We start from the raw sequence: 16,621 nt of genomic DNA, 5'->3' as shown, positions 1-16,621 counted from the left end.
GTATTTTTTTAAAATTAATGTTGATTTGTATCGGCCAGGGGTCAAACCAAGGACCTTATTCTATCTAATCTATCATTATATAGATTACAAATTTATTTAATGAATTTTGAACATTGTTTATTGAAATTATTATTTTTTCCATACAATTAAACATTATTGCATCGATCAGGGATCGAACCAAGGACGGGAATCGATTGAATCAATATGTAAATTAATGAGTAATTTATTTAAATAATTTAGAAATTTTTCCCGCATTTCTAGCATAAAAATTACGGATTTTCAAGATGGCGCTCACATTTCAAGATGGCGGGCACCTTAGTAATAATATATTATTACTGCACTCTAGCGGGTTAGAATAAAATTATCCAGATGGAAATGTACTCTATAATACGAGTACACACACAAGATGGTGTACTCCAGCAGGTGGTAGCTCCTGGTAGCATGTACTGAACATAAAATGTCGGATCCATGATGGTCGACAAGGACAAAGTCAAATTTCAAGGACAAAGTCAAATTTCAAGGTCAAGGACAAATTTTAAGGCCAAGGTCAAATTCCAAGGTCAAGGTAAAATTTCAAGGTCAAGGTCAAATGTCAAGGTCAAATTTCAAGGACAAAGTCAAATTTCAAGGTCAAGGACAAATTTCAAGAGCAAGGGCAAATTTCAAGGTCAAGATCAAAGTTCAAGGGCCAAGGTCAAGGTCAAATTTCAAGGTCAAGGTCACATTTCAAGGTCAAGGGCCAAGGTTAATGTTCAATGTCAACAGTTGAAGACAAAAGTATGGTGACCAGATAATTATACTAACATGGTATCGGCACACTGTAGCAGACGAAAACAAGATGGTGGTCTCCAGCGGATGAAGACAAGATGTCGGACATGACGTCATACCAGTTGACGATATATACCTTGGTATTGTTGGTGGTAGATCAGTCTAGGTAGCTTTCATGGAGGAAGGATCGACCGTTTACTCTAGCCGGGAATCGAACCAAGGACGTACATCGATAATATCAAACAGAATTCAAATAAGTTAATTTTTTGATGAATTTTGGAATTTTTTCATTAAAATCGGATAATAAATAAAGATTTTCAAGATGGCGTCCAAATTTCAAGATGGCGTACATGACGTCATACTGCCGGATGATATATATGCTATGAAACATGTGGTGGGGGTCAGTATGCCAGCAGCCACTGTGAGGGTTGGATCGGTCGCCATTTTTATTTTTTTGCACTCGTCGGGTTCGAACCGAGGACTCCGAGCTCCATGTCATAAATGTTTTTTTTTAAATTTTTATTAAATTTTTATTAAATGAATTTTTTTTATAATTTTTAAAAAAATTTCATTAAAATCGGATAATAATTAAAGATTTTCAAGATGGCGGCCGTAACGGAAATTGCAACAGTGAAGTCATAATTCAAGATGGCCTCCATGATCTACTTGTCCCGTTACGTTATGTCCCGTTACGCTGTGTCCTGTTACGCTTATCCAAGATGGCCACCGTTACGTCACAATCCAATATGGCTGACCGACAATCTTCAATCCACAGCCAGAAGCCAGTCCCCGGACATACATTCGTATACTACTGACGCCTAGTCACTTATTCAAACTGTAGTGAACTGACACTGTCTAGGCATATTTGAAAAGAAACGTTTTTTTTTTTTGTTAGTAAAAGCATTATATTATTTCTACGTGATATTTCGAACGTGACTACAAACTGAAATTTATAAAAAACAAAAACAAGACAAACAATAGTCATCCCAGTGGTCATTAGAAAAATACTTCGTCTGCCAATTAATGATTTTAGTTAGTCGGAATCCATAAATAAAACTGAATCAGAGAAACAGTAACAACGTTGTGCATTCTAACCTGAATGAAAATAATTTCGTTCAATAAGACTTTTGTTTGGTTTTGTGTCCATCGTAACAGCCAGACCATTATCAAGTGTAGACTGGCACAGCTTGCTTATTTATTCTGACAATATAAATAAAAAATAATAATATGTGCTGTCCAATATGTTTTATGAACTGGGGAAATTTAAGAGTATATGTGTTGTAACACCTACAGATTGAAAATCATCCCGATTTTTTATGTTTTTTTTTACCTTATTGCTATAAAATATCGAAATCCATATTTAAATGTGCCTATTTTTATAGAGCGTCAGAATCCAGCTTAGTTTAATAACCTTCATTTTCAAATTCTTATTGAGTTTTTTTTTTCAGAGTCACACACTTGTGTATATGTGTATACAACCTTCCTAGTAGTAAAGAATTTATGTTTCAGATCTAAACAGATTTCAAATTGATTCTTATATATCACGCTGATTTTTATTGATATTATTGATATGCGTACCTGTACTAGCGCAACAAATTTATGCTGCATCATACAAGCAGATCATGAGGGTTTCCACACTCTTAACTCAAGACAACTGCCTTTAGATTTCCCTGTCCAATCAATTTCCCCCCCCCCCCCCCCCGGGCCCTTCTTTCCCAACGGGCTCTTCAAAAACCATTGCAAGATAACATAAATATATATTAAACTAAATATACTTATCAAAACACGTGTCAACCAAACACATAAACATGACCAGAAAATCTTATCCCACACAAAACCCAGTATATGTACAGTGCTATTATTTCCATCATAGCTATGCGACCAATGCTGTCTGTCAGTCTTTTATTGTGACCATATGAATGAATATCGACATTTGATTGAGCTTCAAATCATTAAATCAACACAACGTTGATTCATGATTGTTTATTGAACGATTAATGAATGAATTTGTGATTAATATACAGACTGTTTTTTTTTAAATTAAAGGAACGCATCATTATCAAAATAATAAGCCATTTTGGTAAATAAAATGTTTTAAAACTTTTATGGACTGATTTTCATTCCCCGAGTTCTGTTTGTTGTTCAGTAGTTGGTTAGTGTGTTGGGGATAGTCGCGGACTAGGGACTACTCACGTGGTCGGGGGCGGCGGGGGGCGGCGCGGCGCCCGAGTGCAGCACCGTCTCCGTGGCCACGGCGGTCGCCTCGGTCTGCGTGTGGCTGGTCGACGAGATGCGGTACTGCATGCCCGCGATGCTGCAGAAGCCCTCGTGGCGCGTGGACCGCGTCGTGCTGTTCACGTACACGCCGGTGATGGTGACGTCCGTGTCCTGGTTCACGATCACCGCCACCTGGTTGCCGCCGCTGGCCGGGGTCGCCCGCAGCTCGATCACACCGCCGCGGGCCTCCGCCTCCTTGGAGGCGGCGCCGCCGCCGCCGGTACCTCCGCTGCTCGTGCTGTCGTCGTCCTGCTCGATGATCTTCTTGCTGAGCACGCGCTTCCTCGACTTCTTCCTGCCGACCGGCGGCGGCGGTGACGGCGACGACGGCGGCGGCGGTGACGGGTCCGGCTTGATCACCGGGCGCGCGGGCCGCTTCTCCGTCGAGTAGCTGGCCGCCAGGATGGCGGACGCGTTCAGACTCGCCATCCTCTTGCGCACCACCATGTCCTTCAGGTCCATCATGAGCTCGCCCCGCTTGCGCTTGCGGCGCACCACCTTCTTGGCGCCCCTGGCGGGCGGTTTGGCCTTGGCCTTGGCTTTCGGCGACGGCGCGGACCTCCCCCCGCTCTCGTCCCCGGTGTTGTAGTTCTCGTTGCCCTCCGAGGACGACGACACGGACGACGTGGAGGTGGACAGCGCGTTCAGCACGTCCCAGTGCCTGCCCGCCCCGCGCAGGCCGGGCATGGAGCGCAGGGTCCTCGTGCACACCACGGTGCCGCTGGAGCTCTCGTCGTCCTCGTCCTCCTCGGGGGGTGGCTTCACCGCCTTCTTCGTCACTTTCGACGCCCTGCAGTACCCCAGGAACGCGCCTTTGCTCTCGTTTTCGTACAGGCAGTGGACCTTCGCCAGGGCGTTCAACGACGCTACCCGGTGCCTCTTCGGTCCGCTCCAGAATCCGAACAGCCTCATCCTCCGCGCCCTCTGCTCCGTGTCACTGCCGTTTTTCAGCGCCGGGGATTTCTTTGACGACTGGCCGGCCGATTTGAATTTTTCGTCATCTTCATCTTCGTCCTCGACGTCACCGTCCTCTTCCTGACTGTCGCTAGACGTATCTTTGGATTTTTTGGCGAAAGTATGCTTTTTCTTCACCATTTTTTTCGCCGGCGCGCAGTTAGACGAATTGTCCGTATCCGATTCTAATTTCACATCTAGTTCGTCGTCAACTTCTTGTTTAATAGTTATGCCTCCCATGAACTGGAGAGAATCGCAAGTAGAAACAAGATCCTCCGACTTCATGACACCAGACGGCGACGACGGCTTCACCTGTATGGACTTGTCTAACTTGTCTTCGCAACCTGAAGAAGCGTCAGCGGCGCTCGTCGCTTTGACGACCCTCAGCTGTTGCCGACGCAGTCGATCCAATGTTATTTCTTCGGAAGCTGTGGATTCATCGGTGCTCTCTGCTGTAGCAGGCTGTGTGTCCGAGCCTTCAGACGTTTCAGTCATCTTATCAAACTGTTTAGACTTGTTTTTGAGCAAAACTTTCTTTGTGTAAGTTTCGTCCCTAATCTTTTCTTTCTTTTGAGACGACTGATCCAGCGAACTAACCAGATTATTTTGAGTCTCATCTTTTTGTGCATCATCTTTGCTATCTCCAGATACTTCCTTTGGTTTAGACTTAAGTTTACTTTGAGGCAAATATTTCTTTTTTGGAGTTTGTGAGCAACTACTGTTTCCACTACAACTGTCTGGTACATCAGATTTTACATCTTCATCCTCTCTAATTGGAGTTTTAGCTATTTTATCATCTGTTCTTTCCCTTTCAATCTCTTCTGTATTCTTTGGTTGATTCCTTATCACATTGTTTTTCACCTTTCTTACCATAGCTGACTGAATCACTACTTCTTTGGTACTTGCTGTATTTACAGAACTATTTTTCTCGCCACCATTATCAACAGTGCTACTAGTACTACTTACTCTGTGTGGAGTAGGTGACTTTTTACCAACCACACTTGCTCGTGTGACAGCTACTGCACTACCATTGTCTTTGCTCTCCCCGGCCTCTGACTTCTTGCGTAATGCAGTTTTCTGTTTGGACCCTTTCACTACTACGATGTGCTTTACAAAAGGTTTTTTACACACGGTTTTAGTGACATCCTGCTTTTTAACGGGAAGCTTTTTCTTGCTTTTCACAACACTAACAGTAGCAGTGCTTTTTGGTTTTTGAATTTTCAAAATTCTAGCATTCTCTTTCGGCCCTATTGCAACTTCTTTGAGTGGCTTCTTACGCGTCTCGTCCGGTAAGCCGCTCGCAACTTTCTCCGCTGCTTTATCGACGGAGGTCGTTGCCACAGCGGAACCTTCAGCGGGTTCCCTTTTGTTAACGCCACACTTTTTCAAAGCAACAATCTTACTCGCCGCGATCTTCTGAGGAACTAACTTCTTCTTTGCGTTCACCGTGGATCCTTTCCCTTCCTGCTTCTTGCAGACGGCATTCCTCACGGCGCTCGGCTTCTGCTTTTTGGCAGTGTCTTTCTTCTTCGCCGGCACCTTCTTGACGACGACGATCGTCTTTTTGGCGACCAGCGTCTTCTTCGGGACCACTTTCTTCTTGGCGGAGCCGCTAGGGGACTTTGTCCTCGTCGGAGAGCTGTCCTGCACCTTCCTCTTCTTGGCCGACGCGGACGGGGCGACGTTGGAGCCCCTCTTCGCCACGGCCGAGGCCGCCGAGTGGGACCGCGTCTTCTGGGCGGTCACGCGCATCGTCCCGCTGTCCCGACGCACATGCACTCACGGAGCTGACGAGACCGCCGCCAGGAGTTCCTGCTGGTGCCCAAGCCCTCGCTTGTGAGGTCGTGCCCACTGGCCCGCGATCAAGTCCGCCATTCCCGACACTAAGCCCAGGGCGAGCCCGAGCAAACGAACGGCTTCACTGCCGGACAAACTACACCAACTGACGAACTACAGCGCACCTTCGCTCCGCGCGACTTCATTGTGACGTCCGTGTTTCACAGTCAGATTTGCCACAAGCTCACGAACATTCATCACACGCAGTGGTGTTCGAACAAATGCTTTATTGCCTCTTTAATAATATCTCTAAAGCTTTTAATTATACTGAAACGACAATAACTGCATATAAAAGCGATTAAATTATTCCCTAAAAATTACATACATCACAAAAAATACATTATGTGCGCTTTTTTAGCTTTGCATTGCTGTGTTTAGAATAGGTGAAGATACATACACGTCTGGTGCACTTATCTCGAAACAAATAAGAGTTAAAACTAAACGAATGTTTAATTGACGAGAAATCACTTTACTGGTCTGCTTTATCTGCTAATTGACTCCAGTTTTCAAGCAGCCGCGTCGCGTAGTCTAGCAACACAGCTCCAGTTCCACTTGCGGCACATATTCTGCGACGTGCGCTGTTGCCACACACGATCACGTGTCTACTGGGTTCACCCGGAAACCTGCAACAAGAAAAAGAACCATATATAAGTAAGATTCATTGCCAATCCGAACGATTTTCCCCCGCTAGAAACACAGAGGGAACCATCGACATATTGCATACTCTCAGTTGGCAGTAATTGTGAACGAATGCGTAAAAGGAGGATTAGGCCTATCCATGTTGCAACTGTAAATACTTTCAAATTGCTTGCAATGAAGCTCTCGTAATAATGTGTGTGTATGTGTGTGTGAGTGTGTGTTTGACATGGCACAGGACATAGCTCTGGCTACGTGTTGAAGTCAACACATGTGAACTGGTGTGATTATTACGACAATTATTGTGGTCGCGTGCGTGAAATAATAAGTACTTTCCTCGCGGCACTTAAAGACTAGAACCCGTCAGTAAATATGTGTTTGCAACAAGGTGTAGAAGATCTGGGAGATATGATTTATCCCTTGACATGCCAAAAATTGGGATACATAGTTCAAAATTAAAGTTATAGTGAAATGAGAGAAAAATTCAAGATAGCGGAGCCTAATCACCCTTAAGGGGCCCGCCTAGTCAGAGGTATATATATATATATATATATATATATATATATATGTGTGTGTGTGTGTGTGTGTGTGTGTGTGTGTGTTACTGAGGCAGGATGAGAAGGGCGACGCTTGCTGGTGCTTCTAGGGCGGTGTCGCTCTTAGGCGCAAGACTGTGAACCGGCACGTAGTCAACTCGTCGTTAATAGGGCAACTATGAAGTCTGAGCGGTAACCACAACATTATAAGGAGAAGAAACGAAGATAAAAGTGTAGTGCAAGTCCGACGAGTACCGGATGTTTCATGCCTCAAAATTATTCTGAAACCACTCCATTTTCACTCTCCTAAAATTACAGTTTAAAAACTAAATACAGAAACAGAACTACTCATCCACCCTCAGCGTATTTTTAAATGATTTTCATTTTCAAACCTCACTCTGATATATAGTAAATCGCGAGGTTTTTTCTCGGAAGCTCTGCATACTGTGCGTGTGCTCTAGTAGGTTGGGCTCTCAGTCTGTCCACATCGGGGTCATTAGAGGCGATGAGAGATGAAGAGATGATAATGGACCACTGACGAAATGAGTGTGTGTGGGAAAAAAACGGGAGTAACGCGAGGAAACTCATCGGTTCACGGCAAATAATCTGAGTTCGACCCCGACTGGAATCAAACATTATTCGCCTTATTGATGGTGGCGGATGAAGGGGAGGGGGTAAAAATCTTTCCAACCATTCGATCACAGCAGTAAGAACATCGCAGCAGAGAAACACGCACCCTTGCTTTTTTTCCAAATACAATCGTATACTGAAAATTTAAAAATTTGATTTTGCAACGACTAGGATAAATTTACTAAAATATTAATCAATAAAATTTATGTCTAACCAAAAAAAAAATAGTTTTGACAGTAACAAAAGTTATTATTTCTTTTTCGTAGGCAGTAAAATAGTGGAGTGGTCGCACTAATTTTTCTATAATATTAAATTGTATATTGAAGTGAGTCTCAAGTAAAAAAAATTATTTGAATAAAAATTATTATATTTAAAATGTATTACCTACTATATGTATCTATTAATATTGCGTACTTTTAAAATGGTCGCGGGGTTATAATGGAGCTGTTATATCTACGACCAGTTATTAAGTGCAAATGAACATGAGAGTGATCCAGTCATTTACTTGGCATTTTCCGGGTGTCTAGAATTGAATAAAATTACTCATTTGTCAACGTAACCGCGGGAAAAAATAAAATAAAAGAAAAATTCGTGTGGTGGCAGCGAGTGCCTCTGTCACCGTCCTCTTCTTCCTTTTCTTCATCTTCCCCTCCTCATAAAACTACCGACGAAACGCGATGATGAATCTGGTGCGACAATGGCGGTCGCGCAAGAGAACTAGCTCGGGGGCTATGAGGAAAAAAAAACAACCTACCCCTTCCCCTCCAACGGACAGAAAAAGGGGCGAAGAGAGAGAAAGAGAGAAAGAGAGAAAGAGAGTCAAACGATGGTTACTTAGTCAGCCGCGCGTGCCGTTGTATTCCGCCAGCGACGACACGGAGTAAAAACATTGGGGAGGGGAAAGAAGAGAAGTACAACAGCGCCCTACCCCTACCCTCTGTGGGAAGTCTCCCCCCCCCCCCCCCCCCCGGTTTGAACCAGCGTCTGATAGGTGGAAGAAAATGAAAAATTGCACCTTATCTTCTTTTTTTTTTTAAACCAAAGAACACTGGTTATGAATTACCCAGAGACCTTCTCGAATTAAAGGAGTAGGTATTATGGGTTTGATGAGGTTTCCTACTTAAATGACAGGAGTCATCCCTGTACATTCACAAAAACACCCGAGAACTTATTAATTCCACAGCAAACACACTATTCTTCCTTCCAAGTGTCTGTTTACGGGGCTGGCCTATTAGGTGGTAACGATATATTTCCCAAATGGCGGAGAAATTAAAATAAAGCAAGTATTGGAGTTCTTTCAAGAAACTGCACCGATGTATTATAATTTAAATTATTTTTAAAATGCATGTTTTAGTCATGTTATCTTTAAAAGATTTGTGCAATGGGAGTGCATGACTTGATGTAAGTTTTTGGACATACGCCATTGCTAAGAACTTTTTCTGTTGAAGAAAAACTAATAAATAAAATAAATAAAAATACACAAGAAAGACAAAAAACACACAAATTAAGCAAACAATTGCTGTTGTCAACAAGAATATAAACACCACAAAATATTCCGAAACAGAAATATGGTCAACGAACAAAGAAAAAACAAAGAAAAAAGTACTAAGTGAACAAAAAAAAACACAATCGTATAAAAAAAGAACTCATAGCCAATGGTTACCCTGTCAACACCATCAAACAGCATATGAAATCCAACAAAACACTCAAATCCACAGAAACTGAGAAACCTGCAGGAACCCTAGTTATTCCGTATGTTCAAGGGCTTTCAGAAAAAATAAGATGCCTGGGAAACAAATATGGATTTCAAACAGCATTCCGTTCTAAATCTACTATTAAAAGTATTGTTACCAAGGTGAAACCAGCCACAGAAAAATTACAAACTCACAACTGTGTGTATCAGATCCCCTGTGAATGTGGCCACATGTACATAGGTGAAACTGGCAGAGCTCTATCCACCCGAATCAAAGAACACAAAAACAACTGCAAGAAGGGTGAAACCCTAAAATCTAGACTTGCTGAACATACATGGGAAAATAGCCACAAAATTCTCTGGGAAGACTCCACACCACTCATACAGGAATCTGATAAAATAAAAAGGAAAATCAAAGAATCAGCCTTCATTATTAGCAATAAAAATATGTTCAGCCAACAGAGCATTGAATTAAAAAATATGTGGATCCCTTTGATAAAGAGAGAAACATCCCTGCAGCACAAAACAATAGCCAATACTCAACCCACCATAACCAATCCGCTTTAACTACATGGTGCACAGCCAATGGGGAGACAGCTCGCCTGTCATTGGCTGAGCAAGATGTAGCCCTTTCTCTGATAAATACCCTCATTTTCCAGCCTCATTCTTTACCGCGTGCTGGTCGGAGAAGGGTCAGCCTCTCTCTTTGCCTAGCCTGGCGTTCCTAAAAAGGAAGCTCAGGTCAGTGGCCAGTGCGTAAGGTGCTAGGTCGTTAGCTAGTTAGGACGCGGCGAACAGATAGGAATACCACGCTAGTTAGGTCGGACGATACGCCTGTTGTGTGCCCTGCTTTTTTCAAGGCGGGGCACCTACTTGCGATGAGTAGTAGCGACGAGGAGATGGAGGTCGGCACCGCGACGAAGCGCACGCATGAGGGCAGCGACTCAGAGACTGAACACTCTGTTCAGTCTAAAAAACCGTCAGGGCTCCAGCCCACCACAACCGAGGACGACAACAGTGGCTTCACCACTGTTGAGCGTAGACAACGCAGGCGTAATAGCGATGCGTCACAAGCGGTACCGACACCGCAACAACGGACACCGACTGACGAGGCTCCGCGCTACAAACGCGTACCATTCGTAATCCGCAACAGTCAGGCAATCGGCAGCTTGGGCCCTGCCTTCGCGCGACTCGGCATCAAAAACCGAATGACGCTGACGAAGCGTCAAGAAGTGCGCATAACTTTTGATGGCAAATTGGACCAAGACAAAGCGACCGCTTGGTTTAAGGCAAACGATGTGCCTTTCCACACTTTCTCCCAGCCCAGCGAGCGAGGGGAAAAAGTAGTGATAAAGAATTTGAGTAAATTCACGCCGGTTGATGCGATTTCTGAGGAGCTCACCGCGCTCGGGTTTAAAGTAAATTTTATCAAACAGCTCAGTCGGCGGCTAACAGACCGCAACTCAGGGCAAGAGTTTTTCGAGCCAACACCGTCATTCGTGGTGTGCGTGGCACCTAGCGCGCCCGACATCTACGCCGTCAAACAACTATACTACACAAGTGGTATAAAGATTGAGCGGTACACGACTCGCGCGGAAGACGTCCCGCTCTGTAAGAGGTGTAGTTCCTTCGGACACACCACCGGAAACTGTTCAGAAGTACCTAAATGCATCAGGTGCGCGGGTTCGCATCCCCGCAGCGAATGCCCAGTCCCAGAGGAGGCACCAAAGGTGTGCTCGAACTGTAAAGAGACAGGCCACACCGCGGCCTGGCGACAGTGCCCCGCGTTTTTGAAGATCGTAGAGTCGCGGAGACAGGCCGCCGCGGAACAGGCAGCACAGAAAGCTGCGCGCACAGCCTCGCGAGCACAGCCGGCCGCACCGACGCGGGAAAGTTTCCCCCTCCCCCCGCGCCCACCAGGGAACACGTGCACCGGGCAACAACAACAACAACAGAGCGCAGTCCGCGAAACGCACGGCCCAGCGAGCAGGCCAGCCAACCGGGCATAAATCAAACACAGGCAGTAGCTTCCACGTCATACGCGGCAGCTACGTCAGGCGTAAGCGCACCGCGGCGCACGGCAACGGAAATCGTGCAGGCTCGCGTCGAGAAGAGCCAGCAGCATAGAACAGAAACCACGCCAGAAGCACAGCCAAATAATAATATCACTAGCCTCGCGGAACTCGCAGAGATCTTGCGCATGTGCGATTATTGGAATTTAGTGAAGGCACTCGAACCGTATTACGCACGCATCCGCTCCACCGAGAGCATTAAATACCGCCAAACCATTCTATTGGAAGCACTCGCGACAGTGCTCCAGTAAATGGCAGTAAACATGGGGAAAACACTACAACTCCTAAACTTTAATGCATGTGGTCTCCGCCTTCGGTCGTACGAGTTGGAACAGTGCCTTGTAATATATGGGATTGATGTGGCATTCATTACCGAGACTCACCTATCACCGCATCATCGATTTAATATTTGTGGTTACACCACTTACCGCACTGACCGCGCCACTCGTGGGGGCGGCACAGCCATATTAATTAAACACGGGATTCATCACCATCCGATAGAAATAACTGGCTTAGAGCACCTAGAGGCCACCAGCATAAATATTCGTAATAAAAATGCGCATGTCTGCATGTCGGCAGTATATAAACCCCCAGATAAGCCACTACTTTCTAGGGATTTAAATAAATTAATTAATCCACAGCAACACTTTTTCATCGCAGGCGATTTAAACAGCAAAAACGAAGACTGGGGATGCAAAAATACTAACCCAGCAGGCAGAAAATTATTAGATCATTCGGTAGCAAATAATTACGAAATTTTTGCTCCAGGCTCGCCAACTTGCTATCCAACGAATGGTGGCATGCCTGACATATTAGATATAGCTCTTACAAACATACCAGGTGCGCAGGTTATTTCAGAAAAATTAGATGAGCTTGACTCAGACCATTTTCCGGTACTTATTCAATTAACTTTTAATGCTCAATTTTGCGCAGCGATATTTAGCCGCACTTTTGGTATTCCCGACTGGGACAAATTTCGCGAAGACCTGGAATTAACTTTTACAGAAACTCCAGCGATAGACACAGCAGATGAGCTCGAAACTCACGAAAATCTTTTCACCGACACAATTACAGACGTGCGCAAAAAACACACGAAAATCGTGAATAAAAGAGAATTTACGCGAATAAATTACCCAGATGTAGACATGCTAATCGTTTTAAAACGGCAGGCGCGCAACACTTATCAACGAACGAGAACACCGCAAGCTAGGACTGAATACAATCGCCTTAAAGCTCAAGTCTCGCGAAAACTTAAAGATTTAAAAATAGAAAAATACGGAAACTTAATAACAGAGTGCGCAACTCAACCTCGGCAAATGTGGCGGCTCACACGCAATTTACGAGGGAAAAATAAATTTATCTCCACACCGGCCATTGTTACAAACGCGGGCATTAAATATGACGCGATAGATAAAGCAAATGCTATAGCAGACATTTTTGAAAAACAATTTTCACCAAACGAGGACATAAACGAGCCTCAGTTTACTAGGACCACGACAGTAGCTGTTAATAACTATTTACAAATCGTTCCACAAGCCGAGCCGGAACTCGTAACAATTAAAGAGCTCTTAGAAGCTATTCACTCGCGACCAAAAAATAAAGCAGGCGGACCTGACGGAATAAATTTTGATACTTTAAAGAAATTATCATTTCAGGCTATACAATACTTTCTTAAAATAATAAATGCTATTTTTATTCTTAAATCCTACCCAGCGTCATGGAAACTAGCTAAAGTTATCACCATTCCGAAACCGGGAAAAAATGCGTCACTACCACAAAACAGGCGACCTATTAGCCTCCTAAATAGCATGAGTAAAATTTTCGAAAAAATTTTACTCAAACGACTTCAACACCATTCGGACGAACACGAAGTCATTCCAGATAACCAATTTGGTTTTAGAAGGGGCCACTCTACCTCTCACCCCCTAATTAAGCTCATTGAAGAGGCCACTGACGGTTTTAACTCACGAGCGAAATTTACTGTCGCAACGATGCTAGACGCGGAAAAAGCTTTCGACAAAGTTTGGATACCTGGCTTAATTCAAAAATTAATTACATTTAACTTTCCAGACACGTATATTCATCTGGTGGCCCACTATTTATGGCGTCGAAAATTTTTTGTATCAATAGAGGGGGCGAAATCATCCACTCGGGAGCTGACAGCAGGTGTGCCGCAGGGGTCCCCACTCTCACCCTTTTTCTATAATGTTTACACAGCCGACATCCCGCGGGAACATGCCCACGTGCAATTATATGCAGACGACACTGCAATAATATATCAATCCACGAATTTGAAGTTTGCTTTAACCAAAGTTCAGAGGCAGCTTACCTCACTCGAACAATGGTACACTCGCTGGCGCATTAAAATAAATGGAGCCAAGTCCACAACTTTAATTTTAACTAAAAAATACACCGCCCCCGACCGCGAATTAAAAATTTTTAATCAAGCCATACCATTTGTTAAATCGGCTAGATATTTAGGTTTAACTCTAGATACCAGGCTCACCTGGAAAGTTCACACCACTAAGGTGACACAGTTTGCGCGAGGCACTTTGCGCAGCCTATACTCAATGTTTAAGGCCCCCCAATTTCCTAGAAAGAAAAAATTACAGCTGTATTTACAAATAGTTCGCCCTCAATTATTATATGCTTGCGAAATCTGGGGCTATGCAGCAAAATGCCATATCGATAAAGTACAGGTCACTCAAAATAAATTTCTTAGAGCCATTGCAGATTGCGGCTGGTACACCAGCACACTAGAAGTACACCAGCTACTCAAAGTAGAATATGTAGAGGAATATATAAAACGGCAAAACAGGTCTTTTTATGGCCAGCTCCCTGAACATGCCAATACTTATATGAATTCACTTCCGGACTACGACCCAGCTGCACAGCGACAGTTTAAAAAACCGCGACTTGCCTAAGCCAGGTTATACTAGAATCCACACATCCCATGTACGCAGGGCAACTTAGCAAACATAGCAGACGTTTCTCTCTGGCCCCGATGTGCCTGTCTACGTCCTGCGGTGCAAATAATCAACATTGGACTAGCCAATGATTGACATGCCCAGGACTCGTAAATATTGCGTCGACACTACTTTTGGCCCAGCGGGGCTCTATTTTATTGCGTCAACACTACCTTTGACCCAGCGGGGCTCTAATTATAAACCAGCGACAACTCGACCGCAGGCCCAAATTCCTTTAATTACCAAATCTTTCCTTCCCCCACCTCCTCCACTAGTCCTTGCTAGTTGTTTTCCCCAGCCATTATTAATTAATTCATTAATGTAACTTTCATTTTCTTGCTAATTCGAAATGGTCCGAAGCATGCAGGTGTAGGTTTTGACCCATGCAGCGGTCCACTGCCTGTGTGTTAGGGCTGACTCCGTATGCCTGAAGGGCGAGACCCGCCTGGCAGGCTTCACCTCCAGTGCCGGCCGCGTTTCGGAAGGCATGGGTTTTTGAATTGCGACAAAAAAAAAAACTGGACGAGGGCATCTCTCTGCTCGAACAATAATAGAATAGGATGACATTCATTTACTAATTTCACTCTCTATTTTTCAGGTTTAGACGACAACAGCCTGGGGGCTAACTACAGCAATACTGGTTTAGCCTAACTTTGACCGAACTATACTGGAACGCAATAGTTCGGTCCTTAAGGCGGCCAGGTGTTTACTAATCTATGTAATTTCTCCTACACATCGGTAAACTTACACGATGATATGCCTGCTTGGTCAGCCGGGTATGTGCGGCCTTGGAGCTATACACTACACTCACACAACGAAATTAATTAGGCCATTTTTGCGCACACTCCACACGCCTCTAAATACAGACATCACGACACTCTCATGCATCAGTTAGCCAACTAACTGAGGGGAAAGGGTGACCTCCCCCCGCCTGACACCTACACTATTAAAAATAGAGCCAAGCAACATGCGACAGCTATTTTACTTCTTCTGGACCGTGAGCCACCTTTAATCTTAAAATCACACACATCGCGCCCCGCCGACGTTTCCAATGATTCGATCAAAGTGACGGGGTTGCACTATTTATATTGGCGACCACATAGCGAGTTATGGGAACGTAATAGTTCCCGGTATCGCTGTCACACGCATATGAGGAAACGGCGGCCCCTTCTCAGTCGCACCTGTGTTTCCGTACCATGTGCGTCTCTGCCTGAGGACGGGAGCAGATAGCAGTTCCCGAAACGTCGCTTGTTTCTGTTTTGGTAAAACTATTGTATTTTTTTGTCTTTTCGTTTTGTCGTGTTTTTGTCTCGTTTCAACTGTTATGGTGAATTATTTTGGTTTCAATATTTTTGTGTTGTCATCATTTGTGTTGTTTTTTTGTTCACTTAGTACTTTTTTCTTTGTTTTTTCTTTGTTCGTTGACCATATTTCTGTTTCGGAATATTTTGTGGTGTTTATATTCTTGTTGACAATAGCAATTGTTTGCTTAATTTTGTGTGTTTTTTGTCTTTCTTGTGTATTTTTATTTATTTTATTTATTAGTTTTTCAACAGAAAAAGTTCTTAGCAATGGCGTATGTCCAAAAACTTACATCAATTCATGTTTTAGTCATCTTCATTCTAATCGAAATACAGTTTCAAAACGAAATACGGAACAATATCTACATATCCACCCTCAACGTTATTAAATGTTTTTCGTAAACAGATATCACTCTGATATAGTGAGAAGTTTTCAAAATCACGTGGTTTTTCTGAACCTCTGCAGACAATATGCGTGGCCTGTTAGGCGGGGCCCTTAACCAATTTATAACATATTAGTCTCATTTCAAACAAGTAGGGGGGAGGAAGCTGCTTTTGGGATGTGGCATTGGGATAAGCGGAGAGAAATGCATTGAGAAAAAGGGGGTGTTGGCAAAGGGTTGTTTAGAGGGGGGAGGGGATTTCAGTTGGATGTGGCAAGTGGATATGTCTATGAATCTTGGCGGCGAGAAGTATAAGCTGGTGTCGTCGTCTGCTCTCTGTGGCCATCTTGGATGACGTCACGGATGGTTCCAAAGTCCGCAGGCAGGTGCCGCTAGAGTCGCTGTGTTGTATTTTATCAATCTATATTAATAATAAAAATAATAAGATATAGTTTGTCTATCTGTTTGTCGTTCGCGTAGCACGGAAATGGAAAGGCCTAAGTCAGTGAAATGTGGTACATAAATCCTCCAGGCGGGGTCTGTGTGCACAGCGAAACTATTTTTTTTTT

The 16,621-nt window shown here is 44.0% G+C and overlaps 1 protein-coding gene across 1 annotated transcript in view; it reads right to left on the bottom strand.

The window, feature by feature from the left end:
• Positions 1-16,621, bottom strand: part of LOC134528318 (uncharacterized) — a 706,112-nt gene that overhangs the window by 433,739 nt on the left and 255,752 nt on the right. Inside the window, exon 4 of the mRNA XM_063361847.1 lies at positions 2,962-6,458. Within this exon, the coding sequence (XP_063217917.1) occupies positions 2,962-5,751 (2,790 nt within the window). The 5' untranslated portion in view covers positions 5,752-6,458. The remainder of the gene's footprint in view (positions 1-2,961; positions 6,459-16,621) is intronic.

Source organism: Bacillus rossius, chromosome 1, assembly GCF_032445375.1.
Source record: "Bacillus rossius redtenbacheri isolate Brsri chromosome 1, Brsri_v3, whole genome shotgun sequence".
In the NCBI taxonomy this organism is placed as follows: Eukaryota; Metazoa; Arthropoda; class Insecta; order Phasmatodea; family Bacillidae; genus Bacillus; species Bacillus rossius.
This window is presented reverse-complemented; position numbering and strand designations above follow the sequence as displayed.